Consider the following 21,403-nt stretch of genomic DNA (forward strand, 5'->3'; position numbering starts at 1 on the left):
TACTACTGTATGACTCGGTGTCACAATCGCTTCCCGTTAGGCCAGGGCTGCGGCCCTGTTAGCCCCCCCCCCCCCCGTGGTGGAGGGACTTGGCAGACATTCCATTACTGATCCATTTTTAATGCTATGGAATATAGTTTCAATGTATTTGAGTGCCTTTTAACGGGCTCGCCCCGTCAGAGAAAAATATTTTTGTTCCCGTGGATGTCCGTTATCGAGAGGTGGGATCCACTATAGTAATATATGGAGGGCTCGGAAGGCAATCAGTTCAAGTCAGTTTACTGTAAAAGAGTTTCGTATTGCAAAGTTCCTCTTCATTATTAAAACTTTCAGTTGCTAAAGCATTTAAGTCGTTATTTTTTTTATTGCAACAGTAGATAGCGCCACTTAAATAGTATATAGACCACCACATGATGGGAAAGATAATTTAAAAGATCATTTTTATTTCATTATTAATATTTATTTACTTACACTGATTGGCTTCTGAGCCCCTCTATATAGCAATGTCAAATAGTTATACAGTGCAATAGTTATGGTAGTACCGTTTTCTAGCCACCATGGGCATTATTTCAAGGGATTCCTTGCACAAAAGCGGATGCAGGCTCTTCGAACGGGGAAGACGGACATTTTTTGCCTTCACCCTTCCACTTATACTAATGATACAATTTTTTTTGGTTAACGAGGGATTGCCCTACTACCCCCCCCCCCCCGTATCCACATATGCCCTAGCACGTAGACATTATTTGAATGGCACCTTTCTATACTATATGTCGTTTCAGAGGCTTTTAAAAACGCATACTGTTTCAATTGCTCCGTGGAATCAGAAACGCAGTGTTAGAGGAGGGGGGTCTAAAACTGATCCTGAAGAACCAGATGCCCCCAGGTTCCCATCACTTATGGGATTTCAGAAAAATAAAGGGGAGGTCCAAACCTGCTCTCACCCTCTGCTCGGCTTTATAAGAACACGGGCCCTCTTGTCAGAGTTGTCTGGAGACTGAACAAGTCTCTGGTTGCGACTCATCTGGGATCGAACCCTGGTCCTTCATACGAATTCATTACGATAACCATACTGCGAATCACCATTTTAGAAGATTTAGAATCCAATGCCTAATAAAAGATTCCGGTCAAAAAAAAATAAGTACCCTGAGTATGCCGCGCGCGGTCTTTGATCAGCATTGGTGGCCAAACAAAACTTGCAACCGAAAATATATTGCATTTTTTTTTTTTTTTTACTTTGACTGAATTCACGGGTCGTTCGTTATATTGGCATTTTATTCGAGGCATGTTCTCGCCAAGATAACGTTTGCATAATGAATGAATTCAGCCACACGTCTAGAAAACAGAATGGGAAAGAAGCGTCTGAGTGATGGGAAGATAACGTCCAGAATCTCTTTGGCTGTTTCTTTCTTGGCCTTTCAACTTGAACTGAATACAAAGTAAATTATGATAGATCTCTCTGAGCCGAGTCATTATTTTCGAGACATCAAGAAGGTCGAGGCTGCCATTTTCCCCCGACTTGACATTCAGACATTTTTTAGGAAATTATTATTCATCATGACAGCCTGATGGTCGTAGGAAGATTAAAGATCTTTTTTCTTGTGTGGGGGTTTTTTTTTCCATGTAAAATTCTATATGAATCATATATGTCTTGTATTTCATAGATATTAATGTCTTTTGTTCGATTTGCAGTCTCTAGTTCATGTTCTGAAGAACCGGAAGGTATTGACGGAGCCTGAAGTTCGTTATTTCATGCTGCAGCTTGTCGAGGGCGTGAGGTATATCCACAGTCAAGGAGTCATACACAGGGATCTCAAGCTTGGGAACATGTTCCTCTCGGAAGAGATGGAGGTCAAGATTGGAGATTTCGGTCTCGCCACACACGTCGGCAGCATCGAAACTTCTGCGAAGAAATTGTACGTTTTAATTTTGCATCTTGCATTCATATACAGGGTGATCCAAAAGTCAGTCAACGTTTGAAAGTTCGCAGACAGAATTCAAACGCTTCATCTGACAACAAAAATGAAAATTAGCATCATATAATGCATTTGTTAGAAAATATTAATTAATATATGTGGGATAGGGTTACCAGACTTCCTTCATTTTGATGTCATTTCAAGCATGATTCAAAATTCCTTGTTGAATCATTGTTTGCTAACTAATCGCAAATTTCATGTACTGAAGTAAGGAGGGAGGTAGTGGTACTTTTTCCATTCAGAAATAGGATGCAAACCACACTCAATGCTGATTCTATGGCAAATCACCTCTGGCAAAAAAAAGCAACGCTCCAGAAGGAAAAAATCTTCTGAGAGTAGTGCTTAATAAGGTTATGGAAGCTTTTAGAAATGCCATTAAATGCAACAAAATGCAAGGTTCTTTGCCTTGAAAAACCTCTTGCTCCTGGCATAGCAATAACATTGATCGAACGGTGTGAATAATTCATTATAAACGAATGGAGACAAATCGTTCTTTGTTCTTTATTTAAGTGGTTCTGTTAGTTGTGGAAATGTGCTGTGATGGCCGGCTTTTAGTCAGTACAGTGGCTATTGTGAAAATTGGGAAATATGGCATTACCAAGGGTGCTCGTACAGGGGTCGTCCTTTTTCAGTTTTCGAATCTGGTAAAAATAATGTGGGATAATTCCCAGGGCTGAATAAACTTCCACAGAGAAGAATCAAAATATTTTTTTCTGTTTATTTATTTCTTCGAGCCCCACCGGCGCCACAGTGGTGGTCGGCTGAAGTTGGTTTTCTGTGGTTTCCAGCTTCAAGGCGCGAATGCGAGCCGATCTCCCCGTTAAAAAGTCTCGCCACAGAGAGCAACAGGCCTACAACGTTACAAATATTCAATCATCACACTTCACTCCCAATTTGAAGTATAGATGGCAGCACTGAAATATCAAACACAACACCAGCTACACACTCAGACTGTTAGGTGCACTCACTTTGTCCCAGACTCTGCCACGAAGCTGGGCTGGAAGAGATCTCTGCAATGGGATAAGTCCGGTAGCAGAGCCCCTGGCGTTCATTCATTCACCACCCCGTCATCAAAAGTCAGCAAATCTGGAAACCCACAATCAATGCTGACATAATACTTGAATGACCCCTGAAACTTTTTAGAAATTCTGTTTATGAATGTGTATATATGAGGTGCATGTACGGTCAAGTTGTAGTAGAGAGATGATATACATAACATTAATTATCCAATCAAAATTCAATAAATGATTTGATGCAAAATTTCAATTTCAACAGTGTGCAGTCAACTTCGGTATATTGATCATAATTTACATCAGTATCACAACATGTGGGCGTCCCTTGGTATTAACCAACTTTGGCATGCTGTCCCCCACCCCACCCCCCAAATCATGTACAAAAGCCCCTTTGCTGGGATATTTTTGCATGCCCCTCTACAATTTATTCATGGCATAAAAAAGAAATCATATGTATTGTCCTAGGGCCCCAGACTACTATTCTCTGCAAACTGACTCCTATCATATCGCCACACAGCAATTTCCAACCGATGGAGTTGGGTGGGAAATGAAGGTGCCATCTATCAATGTTCACCCCAGGCTCAATAAGTAAAGCATTTGTTTTCGATGTTCTGTCCTCTGGAATCGAACCCATAGACCCTGACAGTAGCCTTCATGGTAGAAGATGAGCACATTACCACTGCACAACTCTGGCTGAGGCCCCGTCAGCCCTATCCTTGGGAGGAAGTCCATGAACCTTGGTTTTATGGTAATCTTGCATTGTGTGAGGGTATGTTAATAAGTTGGAAAAGAGCCCTCCAGTGCACTATTTTGCTTTTAGAGTTCCATGATATCCATCACAGAGGAAGCGTGTGATCCAGTTGATAACATTCATTTTCTTTAAAAAATAAAAGATATTCAACTCGCAAATCAATTGATAAGTTTTTTTACCTGAATTCTGTCAACTAAAATTAAATGAGAAAAATTATTATTTGACTTTCAATTATATATATAAAAAATTTTTTTGGTGGGCTTGAGTGTTTTGTTGGTGCTGCCATCTTGTGTGAAGAACACAACTAAAGGAGGAAAAATATCTAATTTATCATTAAATGCATGTTTCATTATGTGAAGTACACGAACGGATATGTATTACACTTATTTAATGCAAAGTAATATTTTTGTCATAAGTAAAAATATTTTCCCCAGTATATTTATTTAGCAAAAATTAAAATTCTATGGTAATATTCGTAGGAGTTTTTAACCGTGCAATTTTTGTTTATAATGTGTTGTAAAAATTTAATTTTCAGTACGGTCTGCGGCACTCCAAATTACATAGCTCCTGAAGTGCTCAACATGCAAGGTCATGGTTTTGCTGCCGATATCTGGGCTATGGGATGCATTATGTGAGTGAAACTTTCTCAGTTTCTTCCAGATGTATTTTCTTTTATTTTTTATCTCTGATGGAGTGACCTGCCACTTTTTTTTTTCAAATGACTAACACTTCACTGTGTAATATGTGTTTTATATTGCTGCTGATTTCTGACAGAAATGTAATTTTTTCTTGGTACATTTGAGATATATGTATGTTTTCCCCTTTTCTCTCCCAGGCAAGAATCCAAACCACTGTCTAATTAAATATTGAGTTGAAGAAAAAATTTTCTTTGACACAGCTGTAGCAGGGAAGGGGGTCGACTCTTCTATCACCCCTTCCTCCCAGCCGGGAATGAGAGGCAATGACTACAGTCAAGCCTCTTTCTCAAAAACTTTATTTCTCGAAAAATGGAAAATTTCCTTGCATTTACTGTACTAAATCAATGCATTTTCACCTCTGTCTTGAAGTAATATTTGAAAAACTCTTTCTCTTGAAGGCAAGCACAATGATAGTGAAAAGAAAAAAAAATGGAAATTCCTTTTTTTTTTGCGCAAGTCTTGTATTTGTTCGGAGGTGAAAGAAACTGATAAGAAAGGATTATTCATATTGAAGCTCATTGTGTTCATGGATCTTGTCAATCATAGGGGGATACTATGATTGGCATGGGGTGGATGCTATGTGGATGGCTTGTTCAGCATAGCAAAAAGTCATCCAACAGACAATTCAAAATTGCTTCGACAAAGCTCTGATTTTGGAATCGGTCATCTCAGTAATGAAGGATCAGATGGTGGCTCACTTGAATTTCAGCGATTCTCAGAAAATTGTTGAAAATTAAATTTCAAAACATTGGGGCATTATTGAAGCTAGAAATTTCATTTTCCGATTTTGTGGAAATGTGCAAGTTCGCTACAAACTTGCAGCACCTTGACTGATACTGAAATGAAATTGTTGAATGTATGCCACCTCGGGTAACGAAAATATGGTTTGATTGTATAATGTACATGACGACATGGTTAAATCTATTGTTCTATCACTCTGATCAGTCTTTTGAAATACCAATCTTCCCTTGTCCCTCTGAAAGAGACATCTGGCACTGCTTTTTAGATTGGCATTTTTTAATAGTTCATGCACGACCACAACTTTGACAGGTGTCAAGGGCGTAGCGAGTGGGGGGGGACTTGGTCTAGTCCCCCCCCCCCCCCCGAAATGTGAGAAAATGACCGAAAAAAGGGAAAAAGATGGCCAAGTCCATTGTTCTGTCACTTTGGTCCCCCCGAACGAAATTTCTGGCTACGCCCCTGACAGGTGTGATGGGTTCTGCAGAATATTTTAAGGAGCTCGAAAATTAGATTCAAATCACTATGTATTTCTTTTGGCTTCAACTGTAAAAGAAATAGAGTAGAGTTCTATCAAAAGTTATATAGTGTGAAATTAGCCAATCATATGAAAAATATGCATCTTGCGTCTTGTGAAACTGAAAGGAAGCTTTCAGATGAGGGTTTCTGATGTACCCCCAAATCAGAACAATCAGACTCCACTGGTTTGACATGACATGGTTCCAAGTAACATGATCCTCAGTAACATGGTGAATTCCCACGAATCAGAATTCACTATGCCATGTCAGAGTGATATGTAGGCACCTTTATAGAGATAGGAACCAAGAGACATCCAGGCTCTGTGACATTAGGTGATGAATTCCACTGGGCCATTGTGCTTATGGGTGCCTCCAGGAAACCTAACCATTTATTGATCTATGAAAATGCTTTCCATCACTGGAGGCTTAAACAAAATTTGTGCAGGTTTATAGACCATTCATGCTTATCATCATTGAACAGGTGTAAAAACTATTCATAATTGCAAAAACAATGATATAGGTAAATGAATCGCATCAATCTTCATGATTGTTAACAGTTCTTGATAATCGATGTAATTTGATCAGCATTTACTCTGAGATTTCCGCAGGCTGCTTTTGAGATGAACTCTTTCGCACCCTTTTACTGATAACTGAATCAACCTACAGCAGGGTTGTTCTAATCACTGTGCCACATCGTAAGATTCACTCCACATCTTTGGTACACTTCCAAGCCACTTGCAAGACTTGGCATAACGTGATGCTACCCATATCAACTGCTCTGATTTCACCTCTCTGAAGTTTGAGGACATCAGAATTGTTTTTGCCCCATTCCCCAAAATGCATAAGCCCTGCCCTGGACCACTGCTGGAGTTCATGAAACTGACTTCTCCAGGGTGTTATACTGTTAACAAGTTTCTGAGACATAAGATTTTCACAATTCTATGAGTTCACATTGTGTCTTTCTTTACCATTATCTACGCTGAAGTCATTTACCACTGTGGATGAAGCATCTATCATTGAATGAATCAGGGCTTAACAGCAGGGAAATGTCTTGTGTTTTTAACAGATAATAATATTAAGTCTATTGCGGTGAAAAAAATCCATTGCCTGAACATGAAATGGAATTATTTTCAATGGTTTTTTTTTGCACATATTCATTTTTTATACTCGTAATATGTAATATCAGCATCAAGAATTCTTATTTAATAATCATAATAAAAAAAATCGGGAAAATGGTTTGAGAATTTTTAAAACCTGTTTACGATTGGTTATTCATCAATAAAAATGTTAATTCTTATAAACCTTTTATTAGCTAAATTAGTTGTATCTAATTTTTTATTCTTTCCAAACGATCTAGGTATGCGATGCTCGTGGGACAACCTCCCTTTGAAACAACAACTCTAAACGAGACTTACTGCCGGATCACCAGCAACAAATACAGCATCCCCAGTTCCCTCTCTGACACTGCAAGGCATCTGATAGTGAAGATGCTTCAAAGCAGGCCATCAGAAAGGCCAGCTTTGGCTGAGATAATCCAGCATAAATATTTCGTTAGTGGTCATCTGCCCACGTCGTTGCCAACTTCATGCTGTATTACTGTTCCCAAGTTCCCTGTTCTACCTCTGATAACAAGGTAAATTCAAACAGATATGGTAGGAAAAGTATTTCCCGTTACACTTTTTTTTTCTTGGTTTTTTTCCTATATGGTACAGATGAAAAAAAAAAAGTGTAAATTTTTGGTTATCTTTTGCCTGTAAAATTCGCTGAACTCTATCTTTGTACAGATATTAGTTATCTTGTTTTCTATCTTCTGAGATTTGTAAAAATTTATTTTAGAACATATCTTAGTCAGAACACGGACAGAAACCTAGCATTTGTAGGTGATAAACTATAGCTTATCCTTATCATGATATTCAATACCATCTGTTTCTATTTCATTACGTCATGAAAATGTTTCCATCTTTTTGGTATTAATAACTTACTTTTTATGACGTAATTTTTCACCTGTTATCAGTCATCAAAAAAAAAAAAAAGATAAACACTTATTTATCATGCTTTGCGAATCTGCTGTAAAAACAATTGAGCATGTGATAATGACAACAATTACTATTATTGTAAGTAATGTAGTAATTTTTACTATAAAAGCTCATACAAAACAAATGCTGCAAGAGGCAAATACTCTGAGAAGGCTGAAAAAAGATGTCCATAAAAAAATATGGATGTCAAATATACAAATACAACGCCACAACAGGCAAAATGCCCAACGAGGTGGCTGATAAAAAGATGCCCATAAAAATATGGTTGTCATATGTTTCAAAAATACAGCAACCCAATTAAAAATGCAATTAACACAAATTACAAACAATATATACACATGATAAAATATTATACAATGCCCATAAAGAATACTTATGGTTGTCTTATTCTAAGAATGGACAGAGCTTCTCGATTTACCCCAACATGTTTATCGTATTTCTTTTTAAACGTGTCAATTGTGTTACAATTTACTACCTCCGGGGGTAAGCTATTCCATTTATTAACAACCCTATTGGAGAAAAATTCCCTGCGACACCATAACCTTGCATTGTCCCTCACCAATCGATACTGGTGTCCCCTTGTAAAAGCAGTCGATTGGCGGTGTACTAAAAGTTCATGGTCCATCCTATCCATCCCATTGAAAATTTTGAACACTTCGATCATATCTCCTCGACACCTGCGTTCATCCAATGTAAACATATTCAAAATATATATAATAATATAATATATAATAATATATATATATATAATAATATAAACATATTCAAATATAGTGTCCTATAAATTCATAAATAGTTTAAACTCATAAAAATTGAAGGCATTGATATATTTTAATGTAGTTTGCGAAGTTATCACAAAAGAGGGATATTTTTTGTATAGAAAAAAATTTAATTCAAATTTTTGTCGTTCAAATTGTTTTCACTCTTTTGGTCACTCACTGACTGGTTCTCGCTCTCTGTCATTTTTCTAGTCACTCTCATTCTTATACTGACTTTCATACTTACATTCTGTTTTGGTCACTCACATGCTTGCACATCCTCTAGATCACTTTAATGATTCTCACAGACCTGGTCCTTTGCTATTTAGAATGTGGTTCGCGAAAACATGTTCAGGAAATGGTTTTTTTCAAGCACAAAAAATTAGTTCTGATTTTTGTTGATAGAGGGCATTGCGCAAAACCAAATCTCTAGGAATATGCAAATCTGAGTCCTATATAAAATGCAGGGTGTACGGTTAAGAGCTCATTTCTGTATTTTCCTGTCACTGGCACTTATATGAGGTTTTAATTGTCATTTTGATAAAGCACTATTGGAAGAGTTGTTTTACATAGCGACAAATTGTTAGCTGAAGCTTTATGAAAATCTCGGACATAGAAGAAATTGAAGAAAGGTTCAGGTCCAATTACTCTTGCTGAACCATAGTACAGCCCCCTCAACTCCTAACCATTTATAACCTATGATTAATTGGGATTTTTTTCGCCACTTTTAATTCAAATTTCAGTAGACGTTCAGAAATAGCATTGATCAGAACTAAGACATGAAATAGGGGGGGGGGGCAATAGTGCGGGTAACAAATAAAGCACATTTAAGGATATTCAAATCTGAGGAAATTAATTTAAATTCAAATTGAGTGTCTTCAATAACCAAAAAACGATTTTATTTACTGATTGATTGGTCTTGAAGATATATCACTAAATATTCAACATTGAATTTACAATTACATAGTTCATTGATAAAATGATGTTTTGTCAAAGGTCACTCTCTCACATAGAAAGAGTGAGATGACCTATTTCATTTTGTTTTGCATATTCATTTGCACAGGTGACCAGACGTTATCATTCATTAAATGTTGTTAGCAAGTCGCTAATGAGTGTATGCGGTGTCTCACGAATTCGTGAATAGTTTAAAAAATTGAAAGAATTAGTATAGTTTAATACTATTTATGAAAGTTATTCTCACAAAGGGGATTTTTTTTTTTTGGTTTTTTTAAACCAAATTAATTTTTTAATTTAAAACAATTTTAGTTCAAATTTTTGTCAATAGAGCGAGCTACACGAAAGCCAATCAAGATTGTTTGGACCAAAATTTTTCTTCAATCTCTTTTGTGTCTGAAACGTTTGCAAAACTTCAGCTGACGATTCGTGGCTGAGGTAAAACAACTTCACCTCGACATTGGTGGATAAAGCAATCCACCAATGTCAACATCACAATGAAAACCTTATATAAGCACCAGTAACAGAGAAATTCAGAAATTTGCTGTTAACCATATACTTTGCATCTTACAAGACTCTGATTTGTATATTTCCAGTGATTCGATGTTTTGCAGTGCCCTCTGTACAAAACTTTGAACTGAATGGCTTTTATGTACTAAAAAAATCCCCCTTCGTGTGAATAACTTTTTTGCAAACTGTATTCAAATGCACCAATTCCTTCAGTTTTTTTATGAGTTTTTAAACTATTTACAAATTTATGACATCCAAAATAAAAGCAATTTATTGTAAATAAAATTAATAGTTATGATAAAATATAATACATTACCCATAAAAAATTATCGAAAAGATCTGAAATTAATCAAAGAGTTACATCAAAGAAGATGCCAGGGGCTTGACAAATCAAAGAAATATTTAGGCGCCGGCAAAATTTTTCAAGAGCCGCATATTTTATTCCCAGAGAAGAAACTGACTAATAATTTTTTACTTTTCTGGGAATGATTGACCCTTTTTTGTTTGCAGAAATCCTGCTGTAAAATTTTGTATTGGCCTCCCACTCAAATTTAGTAATTGCTCATTGCAATTCTCGGCACCAATTTTTCACTCATTATGGTTGCCTAGTATTTGTCGTCAGGGCTGTAACTGAGATTTTTTGCCCCCCCCCCCTACCAATTTAAAATTCAATTATTTTATAATGGTTTTCTTCGCTTCCACCTAAAAATTGCCTCCCCTTAAATTTTTCCACCTGGAGCAATTGTCGCCCTCTGCCCACACTCTAGTTCCAGCCCTGTTTGTTGTGCCCTCTTTTAAACTATTAGTATCTTCTATCAGATTATGTTACACTTAACTGATTAATCACTAAAATGCTCATTTAAAATATCACACTGAATTTATTATTTTCTGACCAACAGGACAACAACCATTCCTGATCCAGTTTCTCATGAAATTAGTAAAGTTGTCAACAATATCAACAACCTTCAATTAAGTCCCAAGTTAGAAAAGAAGGAAATTAAGGTAATATATTTTTTGACACATTATATCCAGCCATACAGTATTTTTACATATTTTTTTATTTCAGACCATATTCCATGGATTGAATAAACTTTTCAGCTCTTGGTCCCCATTTCACGAGAAATATTTTTGAGAGTTGTATAAGCAGGGGCATACACAGTTCCTAATTTATTTATTTTTTTTTGCAGGAGATGTGAATCCCTTAACTTGGATTAACAGAAATCAATCAACCATTTAAGCAGCATTGGCGAGATATCTTGAAATTCCTCTTTAATAGTATTGACAAGCCCAGATATTTTGCATAGTTTATTTTTCTCAATGGAATACTTCGCCCTAAGGTCCTTACTTTGCACCTGCTAAAAATCGGAAGAAAGCCTACTTAATCAAGAGAAGGATATGGCATTTTTCATAGGGGGTTTAGTGATTTCTGTCATACCGCTTAAAGGGTTAAAATATATAAAATCATATAAAACTATTTTCTTTCAGTGTTTTTATTTTTTTCTTGGAGTTCGAAAATTTGAAATCAATGTAGGTTTTTGAAGGGGCCATCATCAGCAACCATGCTTTGTAATGTGCCTACCATGATAGCTGCACATGGTATCAAGATCTTCAATAATTCCTGGGTTTCTTTAATGACTACAATGTCTCCTCTCCCCCCCCCCCCCATAAGTATAAATTGAAATTTTTTATCTGAAAGCCTTGATGAGAATTCAGCACCATGTTTCCGTTGGGCAATGGATGAAGTTGGATAGAGCATCTAGTTTTATCGAGGTATACAGTTAAATATCAGTGGGAGGAAGCTCTTTCTTGTTTGAGATGAGCACTGTTATTTCATACAGCTCTGGTGGAAGGGATTATTGCTTATATGACTGAAATCAGGGTTATAACTAAGGTTTTTGTTAGAGTGTGGGAAGGGGGGAGCAAACATAATTTTGCCCCCACCCCCACTAAAATTCAATAATAATTTATTATTCAATAATTAATTTTCTTGTTCTTTGAATTTGTCACATCTAGAAATTTGCTGTTCAGGATAATTGACCCTCTTTGCCCTACTCAAGTTCCGGCCCTCACCAGTCCTCTTTTTTACTAATGTGCTGTATCTTGAAATGTATCAAGATATGGCACATAAATAACTAGGCTTTTCCCAAAGAAGTATATTTCCCCAATCAGTGTATTTGGGATCTCAAGCACATCGTACAGTAACCTCAGTAAATTAACAGCTTTTTTGAAATGAATTTTAGAAAAGATTTTTAGAGGCCCAACTGTTGTCTGTTTACCATATCATTCAATTCAAATTATTATTCATCACATTTATTTACATTTCTGGTAATGCTTCTCTGTAAAGTCACCAATTAGTTATCGTTTGTCTTTCTTATATGGCATTCATATTCTTAAATTTATTTTCTTTGATTTCACAGATACAGTCAAAAAGTGAACAGATCATTCAACACCCAAAAAAAGACAATTGTTTCCCGACAAATCTCAGGCAGAAGCTCACCAATGTGCTTTGCCCTGATAAAGGTATGCTGAATACAGATGATACATTCAGTCTTTTGAATTTTTTTTCCTGTCCGTGCTTTTTAGTGGAAATTTTCATCATTATCTATGCCGACTGTTGAATTATTCAGCATTAAAGAACATGACAGAATGCTTAGCATTTCATTTTTATGGTTATTCACATCATTCTCTCATAATTACACAATCTTTTACCAGTCACTTCAAAGTTGGTTTTTGATGGAACTCCTGACACAAAAATGTCTGTTGTATTGTTCTCTCATTAGCATTAGTCTTAGATGCTGCGAATCTGTCCAATGTGTTTAAGTGTTTAGAGATTTACCAGAGATGTCACAATGTATACAAAACTAATCCTATTTCCAAAGGCACTGCTGAAATCAAAACATCAGGATGCCATAGTTTAGTTGGTACTTGTGGTTGATGAAAAACAATTTGCTAACTTTATCAGAAATGATTGATTGAATCAACCCAAACAAGTTACTAATGGCATTGTGAAACCTAACAATTCATGTACGAGAAAAACATATTTTTAGTGACAAATGACACATTTCGTAACAGATCTTGTTAGGATAGAGCACAATATGAAAGCTATTGAGAATCGGTTGAAATGTAAGCCATAATGTTGGCTGATTGAAATGAGGAGGCAGTGTTTCACTCTTTGTGCATGTGGCACCTGCTGAATCATGTCAGAAATGGTCCACTACTCCAGTCTTTTCAAAAAATTTCTTCTAGATGTATGGTAATATTGGTTATCTGATATCCAACTCACAAATACAAGCATTCAATTCTGACGGAAGTTAGAGCTATCCTCAGTATTGTGTGACAGGCGTAGCCACAGTGGACCCTATAGCCCCTGTGCATTCATCTGGGCATTATACTGGACTCTCATCAAGAGGATCTCCAGGTTCAAATTCAATTGACAGAACAGTGGAGGTCGGTTGTTGTTTTACTTTATCCTTTAGCTATTCAGAGTCACTCGATTTTCTCTATATGCTCCCCATTTCTTGCACATGCCTCTGATTATAGGGTTATTGTTGAGATGAAGTGAGGCATTTGTTTGAACAATCAGAATGTCATTTACAGCAAGACCATGCTAAGGCTTGAGGGGACTCCAGTGTAATCTTGAAAAGCTGATGAAGAAAACTTTGCCATAATTTTTAGAAATAGAATCCAGACTGCCATTCTTAAAAAGAAAAGGTTTTAATGTGACGCTCATTGTAAAAATTGTATCTAATCTGCAAATCTCAATTAATTTTGACTCGCAGGTGAAAGTTTTTTTTTGCCTCTAAACATAAGCCGCCTGTTTATTTGGATAATGAAAACATTCAAAGCATGCTACACATAATGCACAGATTTTAGGGAACACCACATTTTTCAAAGAACAGAGTGTGGTGTTACAAGACAAGTTACAATTTCATGTAGTGATAGAAGGGTATCAAAACATTGAACCCAATCCTTGTCTTCCACTGGATAGCATTTAGAAGGAGATAGTAGCAGTTAGGCATCTAGAAAGGAACGCAAACTCATCGTCTATCTTTTAAAAATAAAATTGGTTTTGCCACTTCAAGTGATGTCTAATCTTAAATAAAAATGTTACGCTTTACTCATAGATGGCGAATGAGATAGCCTGGGGTTTCAAATAGCTCTACACGATAGTGTAGCCACAGTAAGAAGGAAAAAGACTGGAGTGTCTTTCCTAAATTTTGGTTCCAAAATCAACTCATATTTATATGCATTTATATGTAAAATTGTACCCCAAACCTACACGATTATTGTCAGACATCATGTAACTTTAGGGTATTGCTGTATACAAGGTGATTCAGAATTCTTGGGATAAACTTCAAGGGTGATAGAATACACGCCTAAACAAAAATTTTTTTGTCATGGAATGTGTAGTGAAATATGAAAGATTGAGGTGCAAATTCCGTGATAAAACACATTGGTAACACATTATTGACATTAATTTTGGCAATGAGATTCTCAAAGGTGTCATTAGGAATCACGATCGCATACACCCCATGACCAGGAGATGAATGCACCAAAAGAAATCGAGATTGCAGATGGGCGTCATCTAATGAGCTAACCATATCCAATCGGTTGAAACAGAAATGTAATGTTTGAGTAGCTTAGAATTTTTCAGCAAAAATTGTTCCACTTCATTATGTTAGAACCATGTGCAACACCCTCAGATGGTAGATAGCTTATATCACAGTACACTGAAGTGGTAAAAGTCATGGGATACCTCTTAATATTGCTGCACTTTTTTCGCCTGGTAAAAGGAGGTCCCACATGGTATTAAGAGGTATCCCATGACTTTTGACACTTCAGTGTAAGTACTTTGAAAAACTATAATATTTGCCACTGGTCGAAGTGCTATTGTACCCTCTCTAAAAGCACTTCTAAGGTCTTTGCTATTTTGATTTGATCACACATTATACGATGGGAAATGCTTGTTTAGATGTCTTATGTCACCTCTTAAAGTTTGTCCCATGACTTTAGAATCGCCTATCCATATACAGTAAAACCTCGATAAGTCGTCACCTCAAGTTATCGAAAAATTATGACGGCTTAAGCGGAGTTCCATCAGTTTTAATGTGCAATGTTATAAAAATCGTATAAATTTAAAGTAATATGGCATTTATTAAAGTATGAATCAAAATAACAATGTTAATAAAATTTATAGATTGCAAAAGAAAAAATAATAGCAATTTTCTATCTTTTTTATCTCTTATTACTTAAATTATTGTGGTGAAATGTACTGGTACACTTTGATTTATACCAGTAACTTTTAATTTAGACTAACAGAGCAACTGTTTGAATAAGTAGCTTTTCTTCATAACAGAACTCTCTATTGCACATTAATTTTACATATACATCAAATTTAATTTTAGTGTTTGAATTCTTCATCAGTAGTTCATGATACAACTACGAATTAATCTCGAACACTTTTGACTTGGTGAAGGGGCCCTGGGCAGGGAAAAGTAAACAGAAGACCTGAACTTGAGAAAGAATGTCTAATTTTTTTCAACAAAAATATTTCGTTTAAATTTCAAGCCCTAAATTAGTAGAGCCCATGCTTTCTATCATTATTTATTATCCGTGCCCACGAGTTGCACTTTGACTTTAACTTGATTAATTTGATTCTTTGATTTACGTAATTTTTTATTTCCTTTATGTAATCTTTGACATATCAATAAATTTTGGTTTTGCCGGAGATGCCCCCCCCCCCCCCCGTTGCTTCTTGTGACAGCGCTTGGGTGTCTCGCGTTTTGTCCAGTTTCTCCAATGGAGCCCAGGCAGAAATGAGATCTAGCTTGAACAGTCCCCAACGTTCCAAAAACCTTATTCGTCAAATGAACTTCCCCAGCGTGACTTTCGTTACTTAAACTGTTCCGTTTGGATATATAGGATTTTATGGTGACTTTTAAGCATATGGCAATGCTGTTAACAAGCTCTTTTTTTAATGGGAGCCATAAAAATAGTCTGTTCCTCTTTCTCAAACTTTTTCATAGTGACGACTTAACCGAAATTAGCGACGAGTAAACGAGGGTTTAATAACATTGTGGTCTATAAGAGCTGGAAGTGTCTGAAGAAAAATGACGACTTAACCGGAGTGACGACTTAACAAGGTTTTACTGTAATTTAATAATTTAAATATATTTTTGAATTTATACGTGAGCTTTTTCGAAAGTTCATAGACTGAACTCAATATTAGGGCTGGCAACTTGCAGCATTCATGGAACACCGATTCTCTACAACTTTGATGTTGAAATTCAATTTTGATTTTATATAAAATGTTGTAGTGCATTACTGTCATGGTTCCCAAACTTTTTGAATGCAACAACCTCACATAGGCTGACCATATGTCCTGGTTTTCTGGGACATTGGTTTTTGCTAGTAAATGTGCTGTCCCAAAAACAATTTTCAAGATGCTTGTTTTGGTTATGATTAGGCGATATTGACTTTTAATGTTATTCAATATTTTTTTTATTATTTATATTTGTTTGTTGTTGTTGTTTTTTATGTACTTAGCAAGGTGTACTGTCCTTGATTCTGGTATACAGGGTGATTAAGAAAGAATCGTACAATTTCAAAATGATTCTACACTTGGAATCGACCATTAACAAAAAAATGTTCATGAAACGTAAACCAATAACACATTACAACCATAAAACATTTTCCCCTTTATATTCACATATTACTTATCATTTTGTGTTTTTAATTTTTAAAAAATGTAGTTTTGAAATTGGGAGATTCTCTCTCGGAGTCGCCCTGTATAATTATTAACTTGATATATCGATTATTGTACAAGTAGAATTTCGTAAAATTACATTGTACGATACATGTTAATTAGCTCAGCTGAGTAAAAACATTTTTTAGTTTTGGCATTTTTAAAGTTAAAAATGAATTTCTTATTTGGACCTTTGTATTCTGGCGAATTTCTCTCAGCCCCCCCCCCCCCCCCCACCCAATTCATTAACGCAACCCACACATTGGGAAATACTGCACTACTGTGTGACTCTCTCTAAAAAAAAAGTGTTTTGGTTGTAAACAAAGTTGTATCGTCTTTCCCTCTTCCCTTATATTTATAATATATGAATTTAGAACCCCTGTAATTAATCGGTGACAGTATTAAAAGTACATAAAAATATTGTTATAACTGGACATCTGGCAACCCTTCTGGCATGATCATCTGGCAGGCGCAGCAGATCATGCCACATAATCCTCGTGCTACCCTAGCAGAAAAATATTCATAATAAAGTCTTTTGTATGTTCAGGATCCCACTTATAACATTTTTCAAAAAACCACCATGAAAAATAGGAAAACACTTTAAATGGGAAATCTTAATGAGAATTACTTGGAGTTGAGACCCTGAAAATAAGTCTCACTGAGCGGGAAAACGTTATAAGTGGGAACGTTATAACCGGGATCATCTGTATATCTCTTCCCCCCCCCCCCCATTCTATGGATAGTAATGCCTTTACACCGTAATCCATACTCATGAGCATATATTGTTGTGATAAATCACTGTTGATAACACAATCGCCAATCCATTGAACTATTAGAAACTTTAATCATGAACTGTCAGCTTACACATTTATCTTCATTTCATTGTTGAGTCAAATGTTTCATCAAATTTGAATATTAATTTGAAAATTGTTTTCTCTTGTCTAGCCAAAAAGTCAAAACAGAATTGTACCACTCTGGCTATGTATAATATGATTTTGAATAGTCTGGAATCAATGCCAAAAGGTAATTTGTTGGATAATTACGGTCAATTCATTCAAAAGTATTCACTCATTCACTGTCAGCGCATAATTTTTATGGTGATTATATAATGTGTACTTATTGAATTCGTTTTTTTTATATTTGATTTGTAGGTGCCAAAGCTAATCCCACTTCGGTAAACAATGATCTAACTCCATTTATTACTAAATGGATAGATTATTCAAATAAGTATGGATTTGGATTTCAGCTTTCGGATCACAGCATAAGCGTTATATTCAATGACAGAACGAAAATGAGCTTATCTGCTGACAGAACGTGAGTGTTTTTCACTTTCGGTCTTTGATTGTGAAATGACAAAGGTGCAACAAAATGCATGAGCATTAAGTTTTTCTTTTTCTTATTTCATAGACGAATCGAGTTCCACGATACATGTGGAAAAATGAGTGTTCATAGTCACTCCAGTATTCCAAGCAACCTTCAAGAGAGGTACACTCTGCTCAATTATTTCACGCAGTACATGGATGAGAATCTCACTGAGGTAATCAATGATTCTTTTCTTAAAAAATTGTGGGTCATTTCATACAAATCATAGGCTCGCTGTTACTGATTTATTTTAAGCACAGAGTATTACAGGCCCTCACTTTGTTTTACTTGTTTCCTCCATTGATTGAGATTTCATCATAATAAATATGACCAGGTTGGCAGCTAATGCTACTAACAGACAATAACATAGAAAGGACAAATTCTAATACTATAATTATGATTTGATTGTTTTTACAAAATATTGTGGTGTGTGATGATATCAACCAGAGTTTCTAATATACAGTCGAATCCCGTTGTAATGAACTCCAAGAGACTGGAGAAATCACTTCGTTATAACGAAATTTCAGGAGGTTTGCATTGTTCCTATGTTAACTTATTTGAGGGATTAGAAAGGTGTTCGTTAAAACGAGATTTTCGCTATAACGGTATTTGTTAAAACTGGATTCGACTGTACTAATATTGATTCAAAGGTCAAGAAGATTTTCAAACAGCTAAGTCTCAGTAAATACTAAAGGTGCTGCAAAATAAATAGGCACAAACATGCTTGAAGTAACATTAGATTTAATTCGAAACAGACCAGTAAGGTAGTTGAAGTTTCGTCCACCAGTTAGTGCTGCACACATGTTGATAATGATAATTTTTCAAGTCGAAATATATTAAATTCTATGAATTTTTATTTCGTTTCCCTCATTACCAATGTAGTGCTATTGGCAGACATCAGTAACTTTTTTTTCTGTTGGAAAAAAAACAATGTTAATGCATATCTGTGCTGATTTCACTGCCAATTTTTTTTTAACATATATATTTCTTAGCCCACCCGTCCATGGGCAGTGAGTGCCGCAGTCTAAAAAAAGTTTGTTGAATATATTTGTTGTAGTATCTGCTAAGGGCCACAAACTTCCTGAAAAAATATTGAAGATTGACATAATTACTAATTTTTTTAACGTATTCTACAAACAGATATTCGACAAAATTTTCTTTTTTTCTGGAACAAAATTTAACGTAGGTACTACATTAGAGTGAGGGTCAAAATACAAATACAAGGCAAAGTACCCAATGAGGTAGCTGAGAAAAAGATGCCCGTACCAAATATGGATATCATGTATGGGAGCCCCAAAATTGTTTTTTTTAAACATAAAAGCTGCAGCGGATAGGCCAAGAAATATTGTATTCACCAAAATATATTCTTTCAAAATGTTTTCTGCCTCTTGAATCACTCTGTTTGGGGGCAAGTATTCATTTTCATGCCCTTTTCCCTGTAATTTTTAACCCAAGACCTCAACCCTCCTGCCCTCCTTTAGTTGTGGCCCACTCTACCTAGCCCTTATGTGCATGAACGGAGCCACATCCAAGGGGCAATGGGCAAGTCTGCCACCTCCCCCCCGCCCCGGGTACGCTGAATTCACTTTTTGTCTTCCTTTATACACTTGTTTTAATATTACAAGGTGGGGAGCACCAAAATGGGCAGTTGCGCTGGCTACAGTGTATCTATTGGTAAACCTGATAAGAGGAGTCTCCTGTTCTTGGAGAAATGTTCTGCTTTGTCAAATAAGTGAGGTTGAGATCTTTAAATCTGACGAAGTTACCATTAGCGTTTAAAAAATCTTTTATTATGCAGAATTTTTGTGTACTTTTTTTAGTATAAAATACATACTATATTTTGATGGTCATGTTGATCAGTGTTTTAATACTGTTCTTTTCTGTATCTAGGGCGGTGAGTTGCAAAGCAAAGAACTAGTCAGAAAAAAGATTTCTGTCCCTCATATGAAACGATGGGTTCGTTCTTCCTACGCCATAGTGATGCAACTTAGCTCTGGTACTCTGCAGGTTGGTATTGGATTGGAATGATTTCCGCAATAAGTTTTTAAAGTGGTTTTTTTACTTGTTTTGAATCTTGATGAGCCATATTAAGTTGGCTTGATTTGCTCCTTATGTCATGTTTTCATTCATATGGTCCAAGACTATCACAGGAGAGTATGATGGCTCTTGCCTAGGAATTCCTGTTTCAAATATTTTTTGCACTGTAATCTGACTATGTAAAATCCAATTCAATCAAGTGGAAAGGGATCCTAAAAACATTCTGTTGTGGAATGGGGAGATACTAACAAAAACCATGGTTTAAGAAGCAAGGAATTCGCAGATGATGTGAAGCTAATGGGGGTAATCGGGAATTAAAGCGATAGGGAGTTGCTCCAGACCAACTTAAACAAGATTGCAGCATGGGGCATGGGCAAATGAATGGAGCATGACGTTTAGCATTGAAAAGTGCATGGTCGCTCATTTTGGTTCGAACAACCCACGGTTCTCTTACGAGTTGAATGGTGTCACTATCCCGGATGCAACTAGGGTCACCGATTTGGAAATTCTCATTGACGAGCGACTTAGGTTTTCTGAACATTGTTCAGCTGTGGTCAAAAAAGCGAATAGAATGCTTGGTCTCATTTTCAAAAAGGTCTCTTCGCGTTCTCCTAAAGTCATTCTTCCGCTTTTTTGAGGCTTAGTTCGTCCTGGACTGGAGTATGCTGTAAGGTTTTGGGGACCATACCTACAGAGGGACATAGACTTGGTTGAAGGGGTGCAGAGAAGAGCTACACCTGTCCTTATTGGCACACAGGGCTTGAGTTATGAAGAGAGACTTCATTTTTTGAATATGTTTACATTGGATGAACGGCAGGTGTCGAGGAGATATGATCGAAATGTTCAAAATTTTCAATGGAATGGATAGGATGGACCATGAACTTTTAGTACACCGCCAATCGACTGCTTTTACAAGGGGACACCAGTATCAATTGGTGAGGGACAATGCAAGATTATGGTGTCGCAGGGAATTTTTCTCTAATAGGGTTGTTAATAAATGGAATAGCTTACCCCTTGAGGTAGTAAATTGTAACACAATTGACACGTTTAAAAATAAATACGATAAACATGTTCGGGTAAATCGAGAAGCTCTGTCCATACTTAGAATAAGACAACCATAAGTATTCTTTATGGGCATTGTATAATATTTTATCATATGTATATATTGTTTATAATTTGTGTTAATTGCATTTTTAATTGGGTTGCTGTATTTTTGAAATATATGACAACCATATTTTTATGGGCATCTTCTTATCAGCCACCTCGTTGGGCATTTTGCCTGTTGTGGCGTTGTATTTGAATGTGGGTAA

General features: G+C 36.1%; 1 protein-coding gene across 1 annotated transcript in view; it reads left to right on the forward strand.

Annotated features, from left to right (window-relative positions):
* LOC149063807 (serine/threonine-protein kinase PLK1-like) overlaps positions 1-21,403 on the forward strand; it is a 131,096-nt gene that overhangs the window by 103,700 nt on the left and 5,993 nt on the right. The window contains exons 4-12 of the mRNA XM_089255656.1: positions 1,690-1,913; positions 4,273-4,368; positions 7,049-7,324; positions 10,849-10,951; positions 12,367-12,469; positions 17,640-17,717; positions 17,846-18,008; positions 18,102-18,231; positions 19,947-20,063. Of these exons, the coding sequence (XP_089111782.1) occupies positions 1,690-1,913; positions 4,273-4,368; positions 7,049-7,324; positions 10,849-10,951; positions 12,367-12,469; positions 17,640-17,717; positions 17,846-18,008; positions 18,102-18,231; positions 19,947-20,063 (1,290 nt within the window). The remainder of the gene's footprint in view (positions 1-1,689; positions 1,914-4,272; positions 4,369-7,048; positions 7,325-10,848; positions 10,952-12,366; positions 12,470-17,639; positions 17,718-17,845; positions 18,009-18,101; positions 18,232-19,946; positions 20,064-21,403) is intronic.

This window comes from Pholcus phalangioides, unplaced genomic scaffold (assembly GCF_987345545.1).
Source record: "Pholcus phalangioides strain wild (caught in Gottingen) unplaced genomic scaffold, Ppha-v1.0 ptg000043l_1, whole genome shotgun sequence".
NCBI classification, from domain to species: Eukaryota; Metazoa; Arthropoda; class Arachnida; order Araneae; family Pholcidae; genus Pholcus; species Pholcus phalangioides.